Source organism: Macrotis lagotis, chromosome 2 (assembly GCF_037893015.1).
Source record: "Macrotis lagotis isolate mMagLag1 chromosome 2, bilby.v1.9.chrom.fasta, whole genome shotgun sequence".
Classification (NCBI taxonomy): Eukaryota; Metazoa; Chordata; class Mammalia; order Peramelemorphia; family Peramelidae; genus Macrotis; species Macrotis lagotis.
In genome coordinates, this window is record NC_133659.1 from 334,559,413 (window position 1) to 334,574,929 (window position 15,517).

Consider the following 15,517-nt stretch of genomic DNA (forward strand, 5'->3'; position numbering starts at 1 on the left):
CTAGATGGTGCAGTAAATAGAGCACCGGCTCTGGAGTCAGAAGGTCCTGAGCTCAAATCCAGCCTCAGACACTTAATTACCTAGCTGTGTGGCCTTGCAAAAAGCTAAAACAAACAAACAAAAAAAAAACAACCCAGAATGAACTTAAAGGAAGACCAGGGAAAGTCACCAAAGCCCTGTCTGCTCTCAAGTTGTCATTTCCTACCTGTCTCCTCCCTTTCTGAGCTAATACCACCCCCCCCCACACACACACAGAAAAAGCTGTCTACACTCGCTGCCCAAGGTGTCTCCTTACATGCTCCTTAGGCCGCTGCAATTTGGTCTATCTCCTGGGACCTCAGGGTTGACAAATCCAGGAGCTTCTGCAGCATCCCTGCCCCCTGTGATACCTTGGTGACACTGGTCCCAGACAATGATCCCCTCCATCTCAAACTGCTCCTGTCCCAGATCTCCCCATTTCTGGTGAGGGTACTCCCTTCCCTGTCCCCTAGCTCTACAGTGTAGATGTCCTTCCTCACTCCTCACATCCATTCAATGGCCAAGTCTCAGCATTTCTTTTTCCTCAAAGGTAGCTCTCTTGTTTCTGTCCTTAGGTGGCCACCACCTTGGTACAGGTCCTCACCATTCAGAGATTCCTGGCTGTTCTCCTTGCCCCAGGCTTCTCCCAGTTTTGGCTTCCAGTGATTTTCCTAAGGCCCAGGGAGGCCCAGGGCTGGCCATGTCATTCCTCAGTTTGGTAAACACCGAGATCTCCTCTGAACTTGAGGGTGAGTCACAGCCTTCCAACCTCCTTGATCCGGCTCTTCCCAGGTCAGCCACCCCAGCCTGTCATGCTCCCTTACACAATACTTCCTTCTACATACATGTCTCCTTCAGTCCAGCCACAGCTGCCTTCTTGCTGCTTCTCCCACCCAACTGGCCATCCCCTGCCCCCCAGACCTTTACGCCCTCCTCCTCATCTCTTAGAATTGCTTCCTTCCCATAAGACCCAGTCCACAACCCTTTCTTGGAGAGGCCCCTGAGTCCTGGTTCCTGGGGCCCTCCCTTCCTATTCATTTTGCACTCTATATCTTTATCCACAACATGTTGCCTCCTCCATTAGACTATAAGCTTCCTGAGGGCAAAGATGCATCAGATCATAGTTAAGATATGCATCCCTCTTTTGAGCTCATTCCCCAAAAACTTGATTTTCCTCCCTTACTCTAAGTCAAGAAGACCTTGACCACAGCCATGGCAATCAGAGAAGGGTGATCTTGAGAGGCCTATTTCACATCTCTAGAACTACACAGAAATGAGCTGGAGGTTTGTCACCTGGAGTCCCCCTCCAAACCTGAGGAGTCCAGGTCATGCCGACTTGGAGGTGCCTCTTCCCTGATAACCAGGGCACCTGTCTGCCAACCTCCCCAGGCCGGCTGTCCAGCCTTACCTGATGATTGTTTCCTCTGATCATCAAACAAGTCAGCTGAACTTATGGAGGAGCTTCCTGAGAGCCTCTCGAGCCGAGCCCTTGTCTCATACTAGAAGAAGAAAACACAGCAGGTCAGGGGCTGACATTCCTGGAAGATTCTTTGTGTTCCCACTTTATCAGGTTAAACATAGGCCTAATGCCTCTCCCTAAAAATGGGGTGGCCCCACCGGGGCCTCTGTTCTTTTATAAGACAGAAGGATCGAGCAGCCCAGTGGGTGGAGAGTGACCCTGGGACCATCCTGCCTCGGACAAACCTGGCCACGTGACCCTGGATAAGGCTATCCAGCACCCCTATTTTAGACACTCAATCAGTGCGCCCTGCCTTAGGCATCTCAGTAAGACATAGAAAGAATTTGAACACTTGGAAGCATCTGAACTAAAGGAGTCAAAGAACTGCAAAGAAACAAAGACCAAGGTCTCCATAAGCAAACAGAGAGAGAGAGAGAGAGAGAGAGAGAGAGAGAGAGAGAGGTCCAGGAGGCAAGATGGATAATTTAGATTAGAAAAAAAATTTAGTTTTTACAATAATAAACTCAATGCAGCTTAAATGAGAAGAAAAGTAGGAAATTGGGGTGGGGGGGAGGAATCGCTATAGCTAGTCTCTCTGAAAAACATCTCAAATCAAGAACCATTCCTCAATTGGAAAACAGTCAAAGGACAGGAAGAGACAATTTTCAGAGGAAGAAATCAAAGTTATCAAAAGTCATATGAAATATGTACCAAATATAAGTTAAATAGCTATGAGGTATCACCTCAAAGACAAAAGTTGGAGGGGATGTAGGGAAACCAGACACACTAATGCACTGCTGGTGAAGTTGTGAATGGGTCCAACCATTCTGAAGAATAATATGGAACTATACCCAAAGAAAGACAAAAAACTACATACTCTTTGATTCAGCTATATCACTGATAGGTCTGTATCCCATAAAGCTTAAATGAAAAGGAAATATTTGTACAAAAATATTTCTAGAAGCTCTTTTTGTGAGTACAAAGAACTGGAAACTGAGGGCATCCCCCATCCATTGAGGAACAAGTTGTGCTAAGAAATGACAAGGGGCATAGTTTCAGAAAAAGATGATTCAGAAACTGATGCAAAATTAAGTGAATAGGAAAACATTGCACAAGCTAACAGCAAGACTGTATGACGAAGAACTGTGAAAGTCTTCACTGCTCTGATGGGTACAGTGACCAAAGAGAATTCCAGAGGACCCATGACAAAGTTTGTTCCCTCTAGATAGAGAACTGATGGACTCAGAGAGCCAACTGAGGCATCTTTTCTTCTTTCTTTTACTTGTTTTGCATGGCCTTTCAGATTTGTATAGGTTTTGTTTCTTGTAGGGGGAGGGAAGAGAATTTGGAACCAAAAAATGCCTTAAAAGTCTCTGTGCTAAAAATAAAAAACAAAATATAAAATAAAATACAATAAAAGAGTTATGAGAAGCACTGTGGTTGAATGGGAACAGTGCTGAGCTTAGAGTAAGAAGATCTGGGTTCAAATGCCAGTCTGACTACTTCATGCAGGTTCCCCTTTGAGGAGCCCCCATGTGTCCTGCTACAAGAAGTCAAAAAGAGTGAGTGTTTGAAGCTTCCATTTGTCCTTTGAGAAGCCAGACATTTTGAAAGAAATGAGCAGAAGGGCCCTGCCATCCCTCCCCTGACTCTCTGATCTTATGCTAAGTCCTTAAGAAATATTTACTGAAAAAGAGGTACAAAAATCCAATAAAGAAAATAATGCCTTGAAAAGCAGAATTAGTCAAATAGAAAAGGAGGTACAAAAACTTTCTAAAGAAAATAATTCCTTAAAAATTAGAATCAGGCTAGTGGAAGCAAATGACTTTATGAAATATAAAGAAGCAATAAAACAAACTCAAAAGATTGAAAAAGAGAAGAAAATGTGATTGATCTGGAAAATAGATCCAGCATAGGTAATTTAAGAATTATTAAACTACCTGATAGCCATGAGTCTGGATATCATCTTTCATGAAATTACCAAGAAAAACATTCTAGAACCAGAGGGTAAAATAGAAATGGAAAGACTCCACCAATCACCTCCTGAAAAAGTTTCCAAAAGGAAAACTCCCAGGAAAATTACAGCCAAATTCCAGAGCTCCCAGGTCAAGGACAATCAGAGGGCTTAGAATATAATTATTCTGGAGTGCAAAGGAGCTAAGATTAGATCCAAGAATCACCCAGTAAAACTGAGTATAATCCTTTAGGGGAAAGAATGGATATTCAATGAAATAGACTTTTAAGCACTCCTGATAAAAAGACCTGAGCTGAATACAAAATTTGTTTTGTTTTTTTGTTTGTTTGTTTGTTTGTTTTGCAAGGCAAATGGATTGCCCAAGGCAACACAGCTAGGTAATTATTAAGTGTTGGAGACCGGATTTGAACCCAGGTACTCCTGATTCCAGGGCCGGTGCTTTATCCACTGTGCCACCTAGATGCCACCTAGCCCCTGCTGAATACAAAATTTGACTTTCAAATACAGACTCAAGAGCAGCAGAAAAAGATACACAGGAAAGAGAAATCACAAGGAATTATAAGGTTAAACTATTTACATTTCCACATAAAAAAGTCACACTTGTAACTCCTAAAAACTTTCTCATTATTAGGGCAGATAGGAGTATACATAGACAGAAAGTTCAGATATGAATTGAATATGATAGGATGATTATCTAAAAAAAATTAAATTAAGGGGTGAGAAAGAAGAATGCACTGGGAGAAGAGGAAAGGGAAAGAATGGAGTGACTTATCTGATATGCAGGAGCAAAAGAGCTTTTATAGTAGAAAGATGGGAGAGATGGAGGAAAGTAAGTGAACCTTATTCTCATTGGAATTGGCTCAAAGAGAGAATAACAAACATACTGTAGAAATCTATCTCACCATAGAGGAAAGTGGGAGGGGAAAGGCATAAAAGAGGGGTTCCTGATTGACAGATGTGAAGGGGGGAGAGAGAGAGAGAGAGAGAGAGAGAGAGAGAGAGAGAGAGAAGTAAAATGAAGAAAAATCATAGCTGATAATCATTACCACAAATAAAAGATTCAAAGCAAGTCTCTTTGATAAAGATCTCATTCTCAAATATATAGAGAACTAGGTCAAATTTATAGAGATAAGATCCATTCCTCAATTGCTAAATGGTCAAAAGATACAAACAGGTAGTTTTCAGACAAAGTAATCAAAACTATAATAATATGAAAAAATGCTTTAAATCACTATTGATTAGAGCAAGGGCTTTTTTTCCTACAGAGTTCATAATGTCAAAGCCATACAAAATCATCAACTTAAAAGTTAACCTGCTATAGTTGTTCAAAAGTTTAATTAATGCATCCCTAAAAAGTTCCTAGATTTATTGGATTTCAAGTCCCATCTATGGTTGCTGTGGTAATGTCAGACCAAATGATTTTGCAGGCTTTATACTGTCAAAATTCCCTCCTCCCGGTGGATTAGAGAAATGCAAATTAAAACAACTCAGAGCTACCATCCCACGCCTAACAGATCAGTTAATATGACAGAAAAAGAAAAATGACAAATGTTGGAGATGTAGAAAAATTGAGACATGAATGCACTGCTGGTGGAGTTGTGAACTGATCCAACCATTCTTGTGAGCAATTTGGAACTATGCCCAAAGGGGAATACAACTCTGCATATCATTTGATTCAGCAAAACCACTACTAAGTTTGTATTCCAGAGATAAAAACAAAAAGGGCAAAGAAACTATGTACAAAAATATTTCTTTTTTCTTTTTATATAAGTGACCTGCCAAAAGTCACACAGCTAGGCAATTATCAAGTGTCTAAGGCCGAATTTGAACTCAGGTTCTCCTGACTCCAAGGCCGGTGCTCTATCCACTGGACCACCTAGGCACCCCTACAAAAATATTTCTAACAGTTCTTTTACTGGTAGGAAAGAGTTGGAAATGGAGGAGATGCTCATTAGCTGAGCAGTGGTTGAACAAACTGAGGTATGTTACTATGCTCTTAAGAAATAACGAAGGGGGCGGCTAGGTGGTGCAGTAGATAAAGCACAGGCCTTGGAGTCAGGAGTACCTGGGCTCAAATCCAGTCTCAGACACTTGATAATTACCTAGCTGTGTGGCCTCGGACAAGCCACTTAACCCCATTTGCCTTGCAAAAAAAAAAAAAACCAAAACCTAAAAATAAAGGTGGGGTTGGTCTAAGATCAAAGTTTGTGAACTTGGTCTTTAAAAAGATTTCTAGTATATTAACTGTAGTTCAACAAGATGAGCCTCCTTTGTGAGGCTGTGCTTTGGTTTTATTCACAATGGGCTTTTCAGAAGGGATGCCTGCTTGCCCACGAGATGGACACTCAGTGAAGACCTCCTCTTTGGAATATCTGGGTCACATCTGGCACTTTGATCCGAGAGCCTGGAATTGTTCAATTCTGTCTAAGTCTTAGGTTGAACCCTGCTCTGAGATGCTATTTCTCTCTCTCACACACACACACACACACAGCTTTGTTTCACTGGGGTCGAAGCTGATGACAAGACTAGTCCTGGCCTGCTTTCCCCATCAGTGGCAAGGCCAGGGCTAACCTATGTTCATCCAATATGGAGCCAGGGAGTGACTCTGAGAGCCTAGCACAAGCCTGGGTCCCTGAGGCCCCAAGTAAAGGTATGGTGTGAACCATGCCTGGGCCTCCTGAAGGTCAAAGTCTTGCTTGGGGGAGAAGTTAGAAGCAATGTGGGGACATTCCATATGATGAGGGTCCCTAAGTGTGCACAAAATGCTGGGATGGGAGAGCTGGAGAAGGCCTGGAGAACCACATGGACCCCAAGCCAAGACCCATGGCCTATATCTTACAGCAGCATCCCTCTACTGCCTCCCCTCCTGCCACAGAAACCTTTATAATACTTACATCAGCCTGGTCTTGTCTTCCAAAATACATGTCCGATGAGATGGCTTTGACATTGCCAAATTTTTTTTGTGCCTCGTCTGTATGTCCAGCTGGCTCATAATCAGGTTTGCGACGTGAAGTTGGTCTACAATTAAAATTAAATTGGCTTCAAGATTACAGCAAAAATGGACTTAATTGAAGATAAGGTGAATGCCATTTTCATCGATAATCTAAAAATTTGTATTTGCATTTGAAAAGAGAGTAGAAAATGAGAACAATCATTTTAAGAACCAACTCTTCAGAACTGGAATCTTCTAAATGAAATCAACTCCCCCCCCTCTCCCTCTCCGTCACGCAACATATACAGACACTATCATTTGGTTTCCTCTTAGACCATCATCCTTCCAAACTGTGGCTCCTCTACTGTGGGGTGAAAGTCAGTCCCTCCATTCAATTAGTGAGCAGAAAGCCCCTGACCAAGGGACTCTGGGCCAACCAAGAGGCAGTGGCAAGGCCAGAGGTGTTCCACATCTCTCTTGGCTGTCTGTTCTCTGCCACTCCAGGAAGGGATGCCATCAAGGATTCTGTGCATGAGGATCCCCAGAGTAAAAGAAAGGGCAGCCATGAGCAAAGCCGGGGAAGCCCAAGGGCTGCCCATGATTGGGGTGGGCAGATGGACAGCCAGACCTAGGCTACATGAGCATCACATTGTAAAATATTCAGAAGAACCTGGGAAAGCTGGATGACCTGCCTGGCAGGTGGAGAAAGAATAAAATGACAATGATGAGGAGAACAGTTGGCATTTATATAGTACCTACTGTGTTCAAAGTGCTTCACAAATTTTACCTCATTTGATTCTCACAATACCCCAGGAGGGAGGAACTGTTATACTCCTCATTTAAAGGGCTGGTCCAGGGTCATCCAACCCATAAGGATCTAAGGCAGATTTGAACTCAGAGCCTTCCTGACGATAACCACTGTGTTCCCTAGCTGATCCTAAGAGAGCCAAGAGAACAAAGAGTAGCCGTGCTGACTCCAACAGTGTGGATGAAAAAGCAGTCGCTGGTGAAGGATGGGCCCAAGGCCTAGGGGATGAATGCCAAGGAATGGATGAGAGACAGTGGGAAAGGAACCTTCTCAGGCAGGGCTGCTCTAGACACTGGTTTTCCTAAGTCATTTTTCTCCTTTCAATGCTGGGAAGAGATAAAAGCTAGTTCCATCAGTCATTTCCAATAAGCACCAAGAAAATGGGAACAAAAAAAAGGGACCTCCCCCACCCCCATCTCCCTCAGGATGAAAAGAATGACTCCCAGCCCTGTGGCCTGCAGGGCCTGGAGTCTAGGGCCTTCCTCTCTGACTCAATCTCAATGATGCAGTTGTTACACACAGCATTTTGGGGAAATGTGGAAAAGTCCTTAACTTCCTCTATTTGGTTCCCCTTTCCCCATCCCTCCCTCATCCTGCTGGTCACTGTATATCCACTGAGATGAACAGCTGCTCCTGGGGTGGCCAAGGTAAGTTTGGGGGACTCGGAGCTGGCAGGTATGGAAGTTTCAAAAATCTACCATGAGACAAGCCTAAGTGCCATGGGTCTGCTTGGTCCTCGGGAATGGCTCAGTCACCTTTCTTGGGAGGGGCCTGCATGCTCTCTCCTCTGTCCATCCATGGAGCCTTCAAATCCAAGGCTCATAGAGGAGCTGGAACCTCCAAGGGAAAGCTTCCTGGAGGAGATCATGCCCAAGGAATTCCTGAAATTAGGGTCTGGCTGGGCCTGATCACAGGTATGCTGGGCAGGAGGGCTGAGGAGCCAACTGGCTTCCTGTACAGAGCTGGACCCAGAAGGGAAGGAAAGGTGAGCCATATTATTGTGATGGTCAAAGACCCCCAGATCAGGAAGCAAAGAACAAAGGGCCACATCACCACCTGCTGCCTGTGCCACCCTGGGTCTCGGCAGTGTGCCTGAGAAGACCTGTGAGGACCTTGGATCTCAGCCTTGTGACCCCATGGAGTTGCAAAGGGCTCTGGAGGGGCTGGGCTGGCCTGGTGCTACTAAAGTTGGGTCATCTACATCTACCATCTGGGGAACCCCCCACAGATTGACTTAGAAAGTGACATGTTTGGATCTCCCACCATCCTAAGTTCTGTGAGGGCCATACTCAGGGGTTTGGGGGGGCTTCCTGAGGCCTCTCACAGTTTTAAATGACCCTCTCGTAGGGGGTTGAGCTGCTGGGCTCTGGATATGTCCTGAGTCCCTTTACTGTTCAAGGGTTGACCACAGTAAACTGTTCAATCACCAATCACAACAGCCAGATGTGAGCCTGCCTTAAATCACAGCTATGCCACCTTGGACAAGTCATTGTCTGTGAATGGCAAGATTATTTGTCCTCCCTACCTGGTTGCTATGAGAAGTCCATTAAAAGATTGTTGGGAAAAAAGTTTTCCACAGGAAGCAGCTGTTAATGAGGAAGGGGCTGAAAGAAGGGCTCAGGAGGAGGGCCTGGGTCTCTAGAAGCGGCAGAACCACCCAAGCCCAACTTGGATGGGAAAGTTTGTTCGCCCCCACCCTGCTAGGTGAAGCCCAGAGTTCTGGGACATACCTGTCTGCATAACTTGTCCCTTTTGAACTCAGGATGGTTTCTGTCTCTCTGAGGGGCTCGTTCCTCCAAAAGAGGTCTGTGCTATCATCCCATTTAGTGAGACTGTTGCTCCTCATTTCAGCAGGGTCTTCAAGGTACCTGCAGGAAAGAAGCACGAGAGGGCGACCTCAGAGATCCAAGGGCTGTAGCGGCCATTCTGCCAGGGCCCTGGAATTGGCTTGTGACTTCTCAGCACCTGGAACCCACCAGATGGCACAGGGAGCATTCATATGTAGCTGCTGCCCATCTGGAGTGCTTCACCTCCCCCCACTGTCTCCATGTATCCCAGGCTCCCTCCTCCTCCTCTTCTTCTGCCATTTCCTATGCCTGGCAGACCCTCCACCAGAACCAGGTACCCTCCTATCCTCTAAAGTCTAACGTGGTGGGGCCTCTTCCTTGGATATGGCTCTGCTAAGAGGCTCTAGGAGCTTCTCTCCAGCCCCCTGGCTCATGTACAGGGCTCCACAATCAGGTGAACCCTAGCTTTGAAGCACTACTTGCCAGCTAGGATCTCCTGTCCAGGCGGCATGAGAACCACCTGCATACCATTTCCTTCATTGGGAGGCAAGTGAGGATGCCAGTGAAATCCCTATGTCTAAAGTTCCAAACCAGCCCAGCCCAGGCCCCACCTTCAGACCTGGTCTCAGACACTTCCTAGCTGTGTGGTCCTGGAGAAATCACTTTACCTCCTCCTCCTTCCCTGGGTCGTAGTGAGGATCAATAGAGACCATGTTATAAATGGCTTTTCCTATCTGAAAGTCTACCACTAGGTTGGCTATTATTGTTACTATTATCATGCTGTACCCATTTTCTGTCTCAACTTTGCTTCTAAACTTCTTTTTTATCTTCTTATCTTCAGGAGAAAGAAGGTTTGAGGTAAACACCCCCCACCCTCCCCAGTCTTCGAGTATGTGAAGACAAAATCAGACTCCGGGGCAGGTGTAAGGCGGCCACCTTAGGCTTGATTGATTGGCAAACTGGTCCAATGACAAGACTTGGGAATGGGCTGCAATGGGATAGTGAGGACTCCCAACCCCCTGGAGTCTCAGGTACAGAGCAGATGACCAACTGTCAGTACTGTCAGCATGGTGGTCAGCTAACAGCCAGACTGACAGATGACACACAGGCTCAAGTTGGAGGGGATGCCCTTCTCCCAGATATCCCACGGGCAGTGCCAGGTGGTGAGGCAGGCATTTGTGGCTGTAGAGAGGACAAGGCATCCATGTCCACCATTTTGGAAAGGCACCAGCTACAAATTGGTCCAATTTTTTCTGGTTTCATGAAACCATACTTGTTACTCTCACCCGCCAGGCTGCTTATTTATAAGCTACACACATACCCGGTTGTCAATCAATAGCTCAGGTCAGAGCTTTCCCCATCTCTACCTCCGTCCACCTGCCCCTTGATGTAGTTTCAATGGCTTTGCCAATCCCACATTTCATTCTTGATCCAGCCTCAAACATTATGGAGAGTTATGGATCCTCCCCACCCCTCTTCTCTGCTGCAGTCACTCAGAAAAGTTGCTTAGTAACAGGGGGCTGTTTGGATTGTTCTAGATCACACAAAAGAGCCAATTAGGCCACATTTGCTTTCCAGACAGAGAAACAGTACGTGACATTTGGAATGGCACCAATATCGAGGGAGCCACCACAAGGGGTGCCTTTTATTCCTCATTGTGTGACACAAATAATTTGAGTGCATATTTTCTGAAAAGAATAAGGTTCACTTCAAACGAAAACTCAGGATGGCATCGATCTAATTTTTAAAATAGAAACAGCTCAAAAGTCCTTCCATAATTCATAATATTTCAGGATTAATGGGCTAATGAATAATTTGGAAGTGGTAAAAGTTGTTCAGAGAAGATTGGGGGGAATCTGCAGAGGAAACCAATTCTCCTCCCAGCCCAACCAGATCTGTGACCTTCCTCCAGAGAAGGAGAACAGAAAATAGCTCTTGTTTTCTTCCCTGATGATGGGCAGGTAATGATAAGCCTTTCTCCAATGTCCCCCTGCCAAGATCTAACAATGGAGTCTTTCCACAAAAAGACCATCTGGTCCCTAGCATCAGTCCATAAATGAGTGTCTCTGATTCACTGTGACCTTTGTCAAGGGCAGACTCTTGCTATTCCTAGCTGGTTGCCAGTGGCATGGTCCAGGCCAGGCTTTAGAAGGGCAGGTACCCAGGTTACAGCTCAGGACTTGTACCCTGGGGTTCCCCATAGCCACAAAAGGAGCTCATGAGGAACTGAGGAAGAGCATAGAGGAAGGAAAACCAAAAGAAGCTTCACTAAAAGAGGGGAAGGTGACACGGTTAGCTCTTTACAGGATCTGGGGGCCTGAGCGGATGGCAAGCTCCACCTGAGGTAGCAGTTGTGATGGGACATCCACAAAGATGAAGATGGGCTTGGGCTGCATCCAAAAGACAGGGAGGTGCCCCTCCCCCTCCCCTGAGGTTTAATCTTATCTGGAGGACTGTGTTCAGTTCTTGGACTTCCAACAACCTGAACAGTGTCCAGAGGAGAGGAAGCAGCATGGACAAAGGCCTCTAGGCCACAGCAAATTGGGATCTGGTGCTAGAAAAAAAGCATGTCAAGCCTAGAAAAGAAAAGATTCTCCAAGAATCTGAAGGATGTCCTGTGAATGGACTCAGATTTGTTTCCTTTGGCTATAGAACACAAAGAGCAGGAGGCTCCATTCTGGTTTTTACTGAATGACCAATAGCACCCCAGTTCAAACTTCTATGGCCCATTGTAAGGTTTTGATGGCTCAAAATGAGTGCAAATTACTGTTCTAGACAGAAACTTTGAGGGTTACCTTCCATCTTTGGGAAGCCATCTTTTGTCTCAAATTTTACGTAGCCTTTAGTCATTGAATGAGTACGGCCTCAGACAAACTGAGCCAGGGAAAGCTTTTCATTGAGAAAGGTGACCATCACCAGTCATCTTGACTTTTGTCCTACCACTGGTCTCTGATGACTCTGGAGAAAAGAATGAGGCTGAGGACTTTGCCAGGCTCTGCCTCACTTAAACCCAATTCCCAGGGAAATGTGGACGTTGCACTTGTGATGTCACTACTCCTCTTCAAGGAAGGATGAACAACAACAGAATGTATTATAAGGAATCAAACAGGAAAGTAGAGGGGAAATGCCACTGGTGCAGAGTTCGAAGTTTAAGTATGACATGGATTGTGGGAATGAGTCACTTCTCTCAGGGCCTTCATTTGTGTCATCAGGACCCTAAAAGATGGTGACTGAAATCATCTCCAAGGTCCCTCCCTGCAGGAGATACTGTTATGTAAGTGAAGAAGGAGTCGGCCAATATGACTGGAACTCTCCAGAGATGTGCAAATGCAGATGCTCCAAACCTCTGGCACAATGGACTGGAATGACCTTGGTTGGGCTAGCACAGACCATGATTCAAGGGGAAACACTTCTGGGTAATATAGCTCTATAAGTTGTGGGGACTCCCCCTACCTATAGTGGTACCTTTTTAAAGGGAGAATGACAAATGATGTCCACAATGGTGCTACCTGAAAGGAAACCATTGATTATCATTCTCACCCGAGGTTGAGCTCTCTTTGGGCCCTGGGCCCAGGGATTCATCTGCTCCCCGTCTCCACAGCTGCTCTCAGAATTACAAGAGACAGGCATAGTGCATACCAGCCACTGCCAGAAGCTCCTTCTCTCTGTTTCTCTCTCTCTCTCTCTCTCTCTCTCAAAACTCACAGTCACTTATTCAAGTAAATAGCACAAATATTACCCCTCCTTTACAGAGAAGGAAACTGAGGGCCTTGTCTGGGGTCCCCCACAGCTCTCAAAGCCAGAGGTAGGGTTCAGATCTTTCTTTCTCCCAAGTCCTTCCCAGCACACCAGCCTCTGCTAATGCTGCCCGGCCAAAGCTTCTTAGGCACGTACTACTCTTTTCACTCCTCTCAGAGAAACCTCCATTGACTCCCGACTGTCTCAGGTGAGATTTCCAGATCCGCCCCTTTCTGGTCAGATCCTGACTTCTCTTTGACCTTCTCCCCTGCATGGAAGGGCCCCCAGCTTTCTGTTCCCTGACTTTGGCTCTGGCTGCTCCAATTCTTAGAGCATCACCCCCCTGCCTCCTGAATTCTGCTCAGTGGCTGAAGTCCATCCCCCTCAAAGGCTGCACCTGCTAAGAACCTTTCCCTTAGGAGGGACATCTCCTCAGGGTCTTAAGGCCTGAGAAACATTTTCCCTCTTATCATCCCATTTGATGCTTACAAAATCCCCATGAGACAGCAATGCAGATGTTACCATCCTCATTTAGTAGATGAGGACAATGAGTCTTGGAGGGTGGCCTATGCTAGTCTTTATATTCCAAGGAATATGTGTGTGTGTGTGTGTGTGTGTGTGTGTGTGTGTGTGTGTGTGTTGTTTGTGCTTATGTGGGATGTGTATGTTGATGTGTGTGTGAGATGTCGGAAGACTAGCCCCTTTACTATTCAAGGGCTGACCACAGTAACCCGTTCAATCACCAATCACAACAGCCAGAGACCCCAGCTATCTATATTCATGGACCAGATGCTCGCTGCAAAGCTAAGGATGGAGGCATAATCATAGAAACCAGCACAAGTCCCAGAAGGATGGTTATAATTTGCCATCAATATGTGGATTCCTAACCCACCAACTATGAGACAACATCCCATTCTGCACTCTGACTACACCTCCTTCCCAAGCAGGCTTCCAACATGTCATTTTGGTCTCCTGAGTAAACCCACCCACTTGGATAGAATGTGTTTTATCAATTCTAGGGCCTGCCAGATGGCATCCCCCACAAAAAAAAATGAATAATCTGTCATTTTGTTAGATAAATCAACCTCTAGTGAATTTGTTTGGCTCAAACTGGTTGCTATGAGCTAGACAATATCTGGGGAATCCAAAGAGTTAAGGGTCAGGCCCTTGACCTGCTCAGGTAGGTGCCCCAGCAGGGCCATATTAACAGTGACAAGACAAAGGAAAAATGATTTGTCTGTATCACACAATTCACAGGTTGAGAGTCCCTGCCCTGAACAATCACAATTTTAATGTGTCACCTTGCACTGGATGAAGTGAAATATGAATCCTCTCTGTCATCACCATACTTCTTCCTTGGTTTGGCCAGAATGGGCGTCTCCTGTTCTATGGTCTGCATGTCTGACACCACGGAGTGAGAAATTCCACTGTCAAAAAAAATAAGAAACACATTAACAATCAGCAGCAAAAAATGCATTAATCAACTCAAACATTCATTTTTTACTTTTACTGTTTAGAGGGAAATGCTAAAGAATATTAACTTCTTTTAATTCTTTTAAATTGAATTTTAAAATAAATATGCAGCCAAATCCACAACAATGAGACTTGCATGTTAATCTTTGATTTATTTTCTCCTTTTCACAAGTCCCAAGCCCCCATCTTGGTTCCCAGCTATCACATTTCAAACATGGAATAACCTCCCCCTTGCACCCATCCTTTGAGGTGGATTGTGTAATTTGCTTGCTTCTAAGAAAGTTGATCATTTTCCAACCATATCAAATTATTCAGTCAATAAAACCACTTATTAACAGGGACCCAATCCCCACATTTAAGGGCTAACAGGATTAGAAGGAACAGATTTTAATCCATTTAAATGAGAACAAGCAGCAGCTCACATACCTTCGGGTGTTCCCAAACCCCATTCCAAGTCTCTCAGCTTCAATCTTCTTTTTACCACCAAAATTCATTTTCTCATCCTTCTTCATTTGAATCTCCAGATCCTTGTAGGCCAAGCGTAAGGAGGACACCCTACAAACACCCAGACAACCAGACAACCACTGGATGTTAATTTCTCATTAACTCCAACAAGACTCAAAGAAATTAGGCATGAACTCTGACCTTGGCACAGTCCATTTGGGGCTGGGGCCTACCTGTGGCCAAGAACCTCCCCTTCCCTCCAACATATGGCATACTCTCAATCAGTAAAGGATAATCCTCAAAAAGGTAGGCAGAACACAGCTAATTGAGATGGAAGCAGAAGAGCCCCTGTTCTTCCCTTTCAGGGACCCCATGGTACTAGTTGGGCCTTGGAGCTGCAACTCTAGCCAAGGGGATGCCCCCAGAAGTTGCCATGATCTCCCTGTGAACCCCAGGCTGGGTCCTGCCTCAATTCTCCGTCTGCCCTAACATATGACTCAGGGTTCTGCTCACAAGGAAGAGTTAACACGTTTACAGATATTGTAAAAAAAATAATTTCTTACTCAGCATGCAATTTTAATTTTATCACCACTCTGCATGTTTGTTTTTAGTGGTGAGAATGAGTGATTAATGGAAGTATGTTAAACACCATTGTCCACGTAGTTTTTACCAGATCGGGGAGGGTGGTAGAAAAAATGTGAAAACTCCCAAACTTGCAAATGGATGAATGCTCAGAACTACCTACGTCTGTAATTGGAAAAATAAAATTTCAATTTAAAAAATGGGTGACTAATTGATAGGAATACAGAGCACAAATAAAGGAAGTGACCTTAACAGTAAATAGCCTTGCCATGGCCCCAGCCTCAACTCCAAACTCCCTCTC

At 45.1% G+C, this 15,517-nt stretch overlaps 1 protein-coding gene across 1 annotated transcript in view; it reads right to left on the minus strand.

The window, feature by feature from the left end:
- ARFGAP3 (ARF GTPase activating protein 3) overlaps nucleotides 1-15,517 on the minus strand; it is a 53,355-nt gene that overhangs the window by 5,805 nt on the left and 32,033 nt on the right. The window contains exons 10-14 of the mRNA XM_074227097.1: nucleotides 14,617-14,745; nucleotides 14,019-14,144; nucleotides 8,923-9,060; nucleotides 6,347-6,470; nucleotides 1,427-1,517 (exon numbers count right to left, since the gene is read on the minus strand). Of these exons, the coding sequence (XP_074083198.1) occupies nucleotides 1,427-1,517; nucleotides 6,347-6,470; nucleotides 8,923-9,060; nucleotides 14,019-14,144; nucleotides 14,617-14,745 (608 nt within the window). The remainder of the gene's footprint in view (nucleotides 1-1,426; nucleotides 1,518-6,346; nucleotides 6,471-8,922; nucleotides 9,061-14,018; nucleotides 14,145-14,616; nucleotides 14,746-15,517) is intronic.